The sequence below is a fragment of the Beta vulgaris genome, chromosome 5, assembly GCF_026745355.1.
Source record: "Beta vulgaris subsp. vulgaris cultivar EL10 chromosome 5, EL10.2, whole genome shotgun sequence".
Taxonomy (NCBI): Eukaryota; Viridiplantae; Streptophyta; class Magnoliopsida; order Caryophyllales; family Amaranthaceae; genus Beta; species Beta vulgaris.
In genome coordinates, this window is record NC_079206.1 from 42,445,891 (window position 1) to 42,458,509 (window position 12,619).

The 12,619-nt window shown below is 39.7% G+C and overlaps 1 protein-coding gene across 1 annotated transcript; it reads right to left on the bottom strand.

The window, feature by feature from the left end:
- Positions 1-10,905: 10,905 nt before the first annotated feature.
- LOC125497738 (uncharacterized) lies at positions 10,906-11,451 on the bottom strand. The gene has a single exon (XM_048645415.1). The coding sequence runs from the start codon at positions 11,449-11,451 to the stop codon at positions 10,906-10,908; it is 546 nt and encodes a 181-aa protein (XP_048501372.1).
- Between the last annotated feature and the right edge of the window lie 1,168 nt (positions 11,452-12,619).

The window sequence follows — 12,619 nt, forward strand, 5'->3', positions numbered from 1 at the left end:
ACTACTCTAACAACGTAAATTCATTTCAACTCATTTTATTTATAAACGGGGAGGAGAAAGTAAGTAAAACTATTTCACAAACATATCATATCATGTTACATGATCTTCCTTATCATGTTTATCATCTTAATTCATTTTATTTCGTAACTTGGCTAGTACAACAAAAGGGACGTCTCCCCATAACATAGTAACATCGTAAACGGGAGGCAGCCAACCAAGGACAATATCCCTCACTAAACGGGAGGTGGGGTTAATGCCCAAAATATACAAATGCGTGGTACCACCTGAGGACATTAGCCCTCACTAAACGGGGGGTCGGTTAACCGGCCGGGAGGTACATGCACGACCCAGTATAACGGAATACTTGCCAAGAACCGTGTTTCACTTTAATTTATCATGTTTCATTTCTTTAAGCATATCATAATCATCATGAATAGTTACATTCTTTCATTTCATCCATAACATCATCATCATCATTTGATAGCATCATATTATCATAGCCATCATAAAACATTTCATTTCCAGCAATCCATATGTAAAATATAATATTAATCATGATCATAAAACATCCTTCGAAGGGGAAATGCGGGTGTTAGCTGTAGACGTTACCTGGATTCCTGCTTAACAACTTGATAGCTGGGGGAAGGCTTGTAATATCCTTTATCTTCTTTGATCTATTTAATAATGATTTTATTATTGAATGTTTCATTATTTAGCTTTCAAGCCTAAATATTAGTTGGAGCTTAGTATAGTCATAGCATGTGTTATACTGTCATAAAGGTCTCAAGAAAGGTCATTATTTTTTTAATCATTAATAACTTCTTAAGTTGACTCTTTAATCACTAAATGAGGTGAAATAGCTCCTTTAGTTATACTTTTAGAATTATCGAAACATCATATTTATAATTATATTAATACATTTTATATAACCTTTCGATATGATGAAAGTATATTATTATTATAAGAGTCCATAGTTAAGTTAATTAAGTTTATTGTTATAATAGAACCACTAACATTATTATTAAATTATTTAATCACATAAAACTAAAAATCAAGCTAATTAACTAGTTATTATAAGTGAAGTATTAGTGAGGTAATAATAACTTATACTCATACTATAAATAACAAGCTCATTTGATTAACTTTTTAATTAACTCACATAACTTAGTCATTAGGAATTATAGCCCAATAATAATTATAGGAAATAAGTTAGGTGGTTTAATTAAACTAACTAAGTTAGTCCATAAAACAAGTTCCAAACATCTTTTACCCTAACAACATAACAATTCAGATTTATTGTGACTTAAGTTTAGTTCAAATTGGATTATCCTAGGCCCAAAACTACCCTAAATAACCGAAGGAATTAAACTTGGGCTTCGATTAAAACATAAAAAAAAGAATTTCTTTTAAAAAGACAGAAGAATGTTGTTCCCTCTACTTCTTAGAGTAGGGACGACAATGAGTGACGCAGGGGAACAAGCTCCGGCTCCGGCGAGAAGGTGGCCAGCAGCGACGGCGGCGGTAGTCCTTGGTGGTGTGCGGTACAGCAACGCGCGAAGGAGGAGCGACAGTGTGAACGAGAGAGAAGAGATAAGACGCGAGTGGGCAACGGAGCTCCGACGAGCGTGTAGGTGACCGGTGAGTGTCGAACAAAGCAAGTGGGGTTCTGACATTGCCGCAATAGGTGGCAGCCGGTGGTGGTGATGTGGGTGGGGGACCCGAAACACAGGAGATAGTGAGGAAGAAGGTAGAAGTTATGAGGTTGTTGACCATGGAAGACCTTTACCATTTTTCTTATTTTTTTTTTGTAACAAAATCAGAAAATTATTCTACTCTGCATCCACTTCACGTCGCCTTGTAAAAGTTTAGTGAAATTTGAATTTTTTTGTGCTTTATTGATATAACACCAAAACTAACCTTCTTTTTAACTCATGAAATCGTGAAATATATTATTATTATTACCTAGGTATTAAAATTTTTAAGTTGGTAAATTTTTGTTGAAATTCTATAATTGTTTTATTATAGGAAAAATTGATGATAGAGGTCTCAACTTTGGGTGATAATTTTTGAAAGGTCTGAACTATTGATTAACCTGTGTAGGTCCCAACTTTAGGGGGTATTAACTTTAAGCGGGCCTTAGTGACGTGAAACTGGCTTAATAGGTCATAACTTGTAAAACTGGGGTCACACCAGAAGGGTTAATTGAGGGAGGGAAGTAGGAACTAGGTGAGATTTTTTTAAAAAAAAATCGTCAGTTTTAAGTCACCGAGGCCTTCTAAAAGTTAACACCCTCTAAAGTTGGGACCTACACATGTTAATCAATAGTTCAAACCTTTTAAAAATTATCGCCCATTCAGACCTCTGTTTATGCTCAAATTCGTTTCTTACAACGGAATTAAAGTTTGGGACGATTCAACCAGATTATACGTAAGACGATGCAACAAATGGATGCAATGGGGATCAAAGGGGATGAACACACAAGGATGGTGACGTGAAAAACCCCAATGAAGATGGGTAAAAACCGCGGGTGGATGTAGATCCACCAATCTACTATCGTTGACTGTCGCTATAGGCTAGAGACAATCGTTACAGATTATGTTGTTCTTTTCTCTTCATACAAAAAGTGTTCCGTAGTCCTATCTAATGATGCTTCTCTCTCTTTTGTATGCCTTTTCGTCCTTTGGATTTTTTCCAACGAATAAAATAATAAATTCTAAATCTATTACAATGGTAACGGTAGCTTGATTATAGGAGATCTTCCTAATTATACTCCAACGTTGCAATCTTTCTTCCTCCTTTGCATAATCTACTCTTTATCGACGGATGTCACGGCTAATTTAATGCCTTGCTGAACCCTTTCCATTTTCAGATAATCCGTTACTTGTACTCCGACTGACCTTACCGTCGTGTCTTTTCGTCGCGTCTTCATGTCACAATCGTCATGTCATCATGTTATCCTGCAAAAACTCAGCCATAGCAGTTTGCCCCTAAATGTCGAATCGGGGTAACGGGAAAACCATGAGACAATTGTTAAAAAATCATTAAACCAAATGAAGAATCTTTAATGTAATCAAGGCACTTTACCAAAAAAGCATCGAAAAAATTTCATGCGACAAATGTGGAAAATATCTTTCGGAAAAAACATAAGGGAGGAAACAAAATCCACTTGAGCGGTTATAATGGGCAATCCAAAGGTCTCAAAACAAAAAAGGTAATTTTTTGTTTCTTAAATAGCCGTTTAATTCTTACCGTTAGCTTAAAGTCATGATTGTTTTTGAAGGCATAAATATTGTGGGCGGTTGAGAATTTCAAACCACCAAATCTTTCTCTCTCCTTAAGTAAGATAGTTTCCATAACTCCCATTATTCTCTCCGCCGGAAAAACGATCATTAGTACCAGGTAATTTTCTACTTTCCGTTCGTCAATTTATTCAATTCGCACTTTTTTCCTCTCTTCCTCAATCGCACTTATGGCACCTAGTAGACGTAGCATTAGGACATTCGTAAAAAACCAGGAAAAATCGAGAGTCAAAGAAAAGTCGTAGAACAAAGGAGTGATTATGATGATGAACTGTCAACTATGTTTCAGGAAGACATGCTAAGGTTTTTAGACTTAGGAAATTTGCCCGACAACACTGTTATTAGAAATGCCGAGCCGGATGAACCACCAGAATCATCCCCCACCACCTGGGTGGTGCTTTATGAGTACCCTTTCAAAATAGGCCTGAGACTTCCCTTCACCCCTTTGCAGATCTACCAAATCAGCCCTGGGCAGATTATGCCCCAACTCTGGCGGATCCTAAGCGTTATCGACAGGGTGACGGTGTCGTGGGATGAAGCCTTCACCCTCACGACTTATTGCTGTATTACGAAATTAGGGTCAAAGCCAAAACTAGAAAAACCCTACATGCAATGGCGAGATTAGAACCTCTGGTTGGGGGAGTTCAGTCGAACGATAGAGGTTGGAAAAAACAGATATGTGTTTGTGAAGAAGTCAACACTAGGGGGAGCTGGGAAGTCCTTGATTGGCAGTTGGAACACCGAAGGTGTGTTTATTTTCAGTTTTCTTACTTTCGTGTCACGTCGTTAACACTACTCTTACATTGTTTATACTGCAGGTCTTAACCCCAAGTTACTGTCGCATCGCGACGAGTCTCAGAGTCTTTGCGACAAGTTTTTAAAAGTACCCGAAGAAGACAGGCAGTTCAGAAGAATTCTATTCGCTTCTCAAGACAGTTGTTCATCTATGGCATCTGGTGAGTTTACCTAGTCTTTCTGTTTTAAGGCATAACGTTTGTCGGAAGGAGTTTGGACAGCCAAGCCCTGGCTGAAATGCTGTGCAAGCGCAAGAGGGAATCCTCTAATGACGTTGTGTCTGTCTCGACGATGTCGGCAAAGAAAGACACAACGGTCGTCGTCCACTTGGACGACGAGCAAGACGTTGTGTCTAAGACGCACAAAACTGACTTTCTGGCTGATAAGGCTCTATTTTATATATGATTTCTGCCTGTTATATTATGTTTTAGTATAAGTTTCGAGACTTATAATATTTTTTGTTCTCATATTTTAATATTATAACAGTTAAGTTACTTGAGTAACAAAGTTGATTTAAAATAAGAAAAATATACTCAATAAAGCACTTGTTTGATTCTGCTACTACCTATACATGCTAATTTGGCTTATTTAATATTTATAATATGGTATGTGTTTACTATACAAATATTTTATTACTTTATTGATTTATTTGTAGGCAAAATTAGAAGAAAGAAGAAAAAAAAACAAAAGAAAGGAAGTATAACACACAAATGATGAAACCCAATGTGTCTTACAGCCACGCACATACATGATACATCTTAAGAATTAAAAGTTTGGATGCTGGGCCAAGGAGAAGAACCCAGCAAAAGAAAAATAAAATAAATTAACTCATTTGCTAAACACCGCCCTAAATTTTCATATTTACGCCCTGTAAAAAAAAAATGTATGTATTTGAGTATTTTTATACTCCCACTCTCCCACTCTAATCACCTTCTCACTCTCTTGACCCTCCCTCACTTCTCACTCTTTCTCCACTCTCTTACTCCATCTCTCTCATCAACACACAAACATTGCAAGAAGAAAACATCCGGGCAGTATCTCCGGCGAGTTTTTCCGGCGAGAAGACAAATCTGGCGAGGACTATTGCGGGGCGGCGAGCAAATTTCCGGCTAGGCGAGCAGACTTCCGGCGAGGTTGCGGCGGCGACAAGATCCTCCGGCAACAAAACTTCGAATTTCCGGCGACATAAAGGTTAGTTAATTTGAAATTTTAATTTTTTTAAAAAAATCGTATTTGTAGAATTTGATATATCGCATGTGTTTTGAAACCCTTTAAAATTGAAAGTATGGTAGTTTAGAGGATTAAAATTTCTTGGTGTTTGATTAAAATCTTCCAGTATTTGATAATTTCTTGGTAGTTTAGAGTATTTAGAGGATTGAAATCATCAAATATGTATGAAATCTAGTAAAATTGAGGCTGGCGCCTTGAATAGGTGCCTGAACCACTGGACAGGCGCCTAATTAAGGCGCTTGCACCTTTGGTGGGGCGCCTAATTTAGGCGTCTAACCAATGGAGGAAGCGCCTTTGTTGGGCGCCTGATAAGTGGTACAGGCGCCTTATTTAGGCGCCCCACCATTGCTGCAGGTGCCTTAATTAGGCGCCCCACCATTGGTACAGGCGCCTAATTTAGGCTCCCCACCAATGGCGCAGGCGCCTAATTTAGGCGCCTGTACCACTGGTTGGGAGTTTAATTTAGGGGCCCGAATTGCTATTAATTTTAATTTTTTTAAAGAAAATAATTACAAAATTATATTAATTATGGTGTATTAAAATTGGAAAATGTATTATTGCGAAAAATGAATTAAATAATAGAAAATATAGTTAATGAAGCGTAGAAATATATTTATATGAGAACAATTTTAATTATTGAATGTAATTGTTATTCATATTTTGACAGTATTAATATTAATTAAATTTTATACGTTTAATCAAAGATGAGTGGGCGAGACAAAGGCAAAGCAAAGTCTTTGCCTACAGATTCGGGTCATCGTCATCCTCATGATAGAGGGGTGACAATCTCATCGAGGAAGGCTAGAGAGTTGCTTTTCAGGAGCACTCAGTCTTCATCAGGTGCGGAAACGGAGGAAGTACCAGAGATTCTTCCTTTATCTATTGCATTGCCTACTCCTATTATGGACATTGAGCCGTGGAGACCTCACTCACCATGGAGAGGCAACCCGATGGCGGGAACGATCAGGAGGCGGGTGCTTATTACGATAGTCAGCCGGAGCATCCATCAACGGACGCAGAGGAAGGTCGTCCGTCTCGGGGATGCAAACCACGTACCTCTCGTGGTCGTTTTGCACGTTCTTCAGATGGAGCATCGTGCAATGCTCCGGGATCCGAGAGTAGTAGGCCGGGCAAGAGGAAGGGGACGGAGGAGGACACTTCATGGCTAGTACGTGACGCTAGGCCAGGTGGGCCGTTGGACGGTAGTGTCATACCTAGTTTTGGAGGCCACATAGCGGCACGCGTTTGGGCTGGGGAGGATGAGAGGACTAGGTTGAAGTGTCATAACCGGGAGAGGACGTGCAGTAAGCTTCAGGCGTGGTACGCTAGCATGACACCCGAGGTTCAGGGGATGGTAGATGCTACTGGATTGAGGCACTTGCCTGAGATCATGTTTGATCATTTGGATCAGCCGTTGATCTGTGCGTTTGTCGAAGGTGGCAGCCCGATACGAACTCTTTCCACCTCCCTTTTGGAGAGATTAGTATCTTGCTACACGATGTCAGTTCTATCCTCCATATCCCATCAGATGGATGGATTACAGGTGACTTTGGTTCATGGGATGACGTGAAGAGTTCATGTGCAGAGCTATTTGGGATGGAGAGAAGCGCCTTTTTGAAGGCGCATTGGTCCGGTGGTGGTGTATTCATTGATTCTTTGATAGAGAGATGTCCTGCTCCGGATCGGAGTCCGACCCACCAGTTTCGAGGATATATGTTGACCCTCCTTGGTGCCACTCTATTCGTTGATAAGAGTGGTAACCGAGTCCGTCCTTGGCCACTGTCGTTTTTGTCTTGTAGCCCACAGGATGTGAGCCGGTATTCTTGGGGTGCGGCTACACTAGCCTATTTATACAGGCAGCTTGGCATAGCTAGTCGTGCTGATTCAGCCCAGATTTGTGGTTGCCTCACGCTATTGCAGGCATGGATTTACGAGTATTTTCCCATGTTTCGGCCTAACCGCACTAGGAGGATGAGACCTATAGGATCTGCTTCGGCACTGAGTTGGGAGGTTCGGCATGAGAACAGGGGGATTGACCGACTACTGAGTATTCGACAGGCATTGGATCAGACGAACGACATGCAGCCTGATTGGTTACCTTATGGTATATGTCCGGTATCTGCTTATCCTCGTAGCACGTACTACGGGTGGCTGCGATACTTGGATATCGTTGAGCCGTATATGCCAGATCGTACTTTACGCCAGCTTGGATTCATTCAGGAGGTTCCCCATCATATTTTGGAGCCGGAGTCTTGCTATAGGCCTTCTGCTGGGGATAGGTACAGGGTAGACTTCTCATTTATAGCACAGCGACAGACATGGGATTTATTTCCACGTGCTTCACAGCTTATGTTGGGTGGTCTGCATAAGGCCCCACTTCCTTCGATGGCGACAGATGCTTACATGCAGTGGTATGATGCGTACTCCCATCGTTTCATCATTAACCCGACTGAGTTGCCAGATGGTGGAGCCGGATCAAATTATGTTGAGGGTTTTGTTCCAGATCAGGTATCTTTTAATGTATTACTTATCAAAATTAAGTGTTGATAAAATTATATTTTGAATACTAACTTTGTTATATACTACTATATGCAGGTATTAGCTTCGATGTTCGGTATGATGGACCCGTTTATTGAACGGGACACCAGTGATCTGCCCGATGATTTTCGAGCATTATTTGATGGACTGTTTGGGTGGTATGAGGCATGGAACCTTACCCGTGGTGTGGATCGACGTCGGAGAACGTAGTCATATTTTGTATTTTTATTTGAACTAATTATTGATTTAATGAGATTTGTATTTTTATTTGAAGTTATTGTTTTTCGGCTATAGTGTAACGATTTTATATGAGTGTTTATTGTTTTTCTGCGAGTTAATTGAAAACATATTTGGAGTTTTTTTGTTATAATGAACTGTCCTTTCATTTAATAGTATGTATGTACAATGTTAATTACAATAATATGAACTTACAACTAACTCTAATATTCATTAACTATTTGAGTATTTATGCGAGTTTATTGAAAACATATTTGAGTATTTAGAGGATTGAAATCCATAAAATTGAGGGTGGCGCCTGCACAACTATTGGAGCGCCTAATTAAGGCGTTTGCACCACTAGAGGAGCGCCTAATTAAGGCGCTTGTACCATTGGTGGGGCGCCTAATTTAGGCGCCTAACCAATGGAGCAAGTGCCTTATTTGGGCGCCTGGTATATGGTAGAGGCGCCTAATTTAGGCGCCTATCCAATGGAGCAAGCGCCTGATTTGGGCGCCTGGTAAATGGTAGAGGCGCCTAATTTAGGCGCCCCTCTAATGGTGCAGGCGCCTGGATTAGTCGATCCACCAGTGGAACAGGCGCTTAAATTAGGTATGTACAATGTTAATTTTAATGAACTGTCCTTTCATTTAATAGTAGGTATGTACAATGTTAATTACAATAATATGAACTTACAACTAACTCTAATATATATTACAATAACAATTACATTACAACTAATCTAATATTCAATTACAATAATAATATCGACTTTAATTGCTATGATGAACATTCCATAAATTAATCCGGCTAGCATAATAAGTCTCCCATCCAACTACAGTTTCATCTCTCAAATCAAACCATTGTACGCAATTGGAGGCATCGGGAAATTAGGAGCCATGAATAAGCGGATGTAGTGTTGATTACGTGCTCCAAGGTGTACCATAACAAACTCATAACATGGTCGTGTGACCTCGACTGGTGCAGTCAATGGTAGAATAGTGCAGCAACCCCACAAAGTACCTGATTCCCCCACTGTAAAGTACATCACAGCGCAATTGTACAAGGTAGCAACAGCATACAAATCAGCAATAGACTCCATCCAATGTGCCCGACGAGCAGGACCTCTGGTGTGCATGATACGAATTCTCGCTCTATCGACGTACTCTCGTCCTCCATAAACATCCTCGTAAATTTTTTTCATTGAAATTTCGTTGTAAAGGTGTTGACGAGCGTGTGGCCAACGATCTTCTCCACCATTGAAAGCATCAGCAACACACCTGAATCCGCAGTTCCCATCACCTAAGACGTCATTCCACCCAACATAAAAGGGATGATGATATCGGGTACGTTATCTGCGTAAGGAAATGGATCTGCTCTTCTTTCAAATCTCTCCGGTTCAAATGTTCTTGTCGCATTTGAATCTGTTACATAAATAAGAGTTACGAGTATTTTTGTATATCAAATTGATAAATAACATAACAAATCAGTTCATATATGTGTACCTCTATCTCCACTAGTACGAGTCGATGGATTTGCTGCACTTGAATCTGTTATATAAATATGAGTTAGACAATTAACACAGTAAATATGATTGATTAATAACGTATTAAATAAGTCATTAATGAAGTTAATTGCAGTAAATATGTGTACCTCCATCCCTAGTAGATCGGGTCGTCGTAGTTGTACGAGTACGACTACGAGACCTTGATCTATCCCGGAATTCGCGCTGGGCATGTTCGAAACCACTCGGGTCACGTCTAGTAGATGTTGAACCAGGAGGCCTACCTCTCGTAGAAGTAACTACATGAGGCTCTTCAACTCCCTCGTCCTCTGGGTGTAACTGCCGACGAATAAGGGCTGCTATACCCCTCCTAATCGCAGGATCACACTCAGAAAGTTCATCAAGTAATCCCTGAAGATATTCAACATCCTGATCACATTGACTAGCGTAATCCGATGCATTTACACCATCTCCGATCACCAAACTCTTGAAGAAAAGATGAATATCATCAAGATACAATCCCCCGTTTTCGTTAATAGCAAGTTGTATGGCACATGCACATGGGATACCAAAAGAAGACACAAGCACACAACCACAATAATCAAACACTTCCCTACCCATGGTTAGGCGTTTAGTGTTTTCCATTTTCAGCATATTGAGACAGTAATGGAGACATGACCAACCAAATGACGAAAAGGATCTATCATATGTTGTCTTCCAATTCTGCACCTAGATTTCTCTAAGCTATCCCTGATCTTGATCATCTGGCTATCTATGAACAAATTAACACGTGCGAAGAGCGTATCCAAGGCACAAGTGGAAGTTTGCAGCCACGCTTTCAGAGCTGCATGTGCACTCTCCACCCTACATGTGGTTGTGTTCCCAAAATGAAGCACGTTGTTGGTCCATGCTTTAGCAAACTTGGTCTTATGTGGATTCAACCACGTTGTCTCAACATAATTAATAACGGAGGGCTTCCATGCCCAAGCAGACTTCAAATTTCCCAATGCAACCTCATAATTATGTTCTGTGTTTGCATTTACTACACTCCACCAATGACCAACACGAAATCGCTCTCCAAATTCCGCCCCCCACATAATCTACTAACTCGTGCCTCCACATCTTTGTTAATATGCCATGTACAAAGAAGATGAGTAGCAGCTGGAAAAACTTCCCTAATAGGTCTAATCAAACCCAATTCTCGATCTGTAAATATGACACTCGGGCTCACATCATCGCCAATTAGAATACGCAGACACTGCAACACCCACTGGTAACTGTATGCACTCTCATCCCTCACTATGGCATAGGCGATAAGGAAGTTCATATTGTCGGTGCCACCCCTATCATCTCAATGCAAGGCATACCATAACGATTCGTTTTATATGTTGAATCGATGCCAACTACCCATGGATAGGTACGAAATGCGTTCGTACCACCAGGATGAGACATGAATGCATGAGTGATCACTCCATCATCATCCCGTAATGACCAATACACATAGTTTTTCGAACGAGCAAGGTACAGAAAATTTTCAGCTGAAGTCCGTTCTTCACGCCCTTCCATCTTGTAAAAATACCTCTCGTTGTATATATGCTTTATCGTTTGGTGAAGATGGGGGAATGCCTCATTTACAGCAGCTTGAATGTTTCTGGGTGCGGTCTCGGCATCAGTCATCTGTCGAACCATCCGCCTAGCATCATCATTGAGCCCACTAGTCCGTCTGTGACCCTCCGCATATACTATGAATGCATGGTTGTGGAAACCATAATCACTATTCGGAATAGACACATGCCATTTGTCCCCCAAAACCAACCTAATCATAAAATTACATCCACAAAACTTTGTCGATGTATTAGGTCGCACCATAATATTCGGATCTACCTTATTTCCCGAGTATCTCGCCCCCTAAAACATTTCAAATAGCAACGAGTGGACCAGTCGGATTCTGCTTATACGCTCAATAACCAATTCGAACCCTATGGAAATTGCAATTTCATTAAGATGGTTAACCGCATCATTAACCGTTGAGAATGCATCAGTTATCTGAAATCTACCGTGATAATTAACCCCGTCCCCATCATTGCTCGAATATGGAACCTATTAAATACCATAGAAGTAATAGAAACTCTTTAATAAATTATATATCTAAATCACATAGTTAAATTACATATCTAAATACAAGTCAGCAGTGGTGATTAGGCGCCTGAACCAGATGTGAGGCGTCCAATCAAGCCGCCTGGACCATATGAGAGGCGTCCAATAAAGGCGTCTGCACCAATGGTGAGGCGTCTCATCAAGGCGCCTGTACCAAAGGTGAGCCGTCTAATCAAGGCGCCTGCACCAAAGGTCAGGCGTCTAAACGAGGCGTCTGACCTATGGTGCAGGCGCCTCGATTAGACGCCTCACCATTGGTGCAGGCGCCTAGAATAGACGCTTCACCTTTGGTGCAGGCGCCTTGATTAGACGCCTGACACATGGTGCAGGCGCCTAATTAGGACGCCTGTAAGCAATTCATAGCCAAAAAAAATACTGCTTCATATTTCATGTTTTTTATAATTTAGGATGAACTTATAACCTAGTATAATATGCAAAATATTATAATTTAAATAATTTATGTCTACTATATTATAACTACTCTAACATGTTAAAAATAAAAATATAACTATTATAATATTATTAAATTCTACATATATCACTTTATGTAAATTCTAATCTAATATGTTAAAAATTATATATAACTATTATTATAGGTATAAATCTAAATGTAATTGAACATTTATTATGTTAAAAATTTAAATATAACTACTCTAATATATGCTAAAAATCTACATATAAGACATCTACATGTGATACATGTGAAAATATAAGTATAAGTATTATAATATGCTAAAAATCTACATATATTCATGTAAATTCTACATTTAAGCTCAAAAACATAGTAAATTTTTACAAATATTCTACCATGTAAAGATATTATTGTTTTACATATTCTAAACGGATATTTTAAGCATATGTAAATTCTACATCATGCTTT

Coding starts and splice junctions, on each gene's coding strand:
- LOC125497738 (XM_048645415.1), bottom strand. CDS start 11,451: ATGGTGCGACCTAATACATCGACAAAGTTTTGTGGATGTAATTTTATG.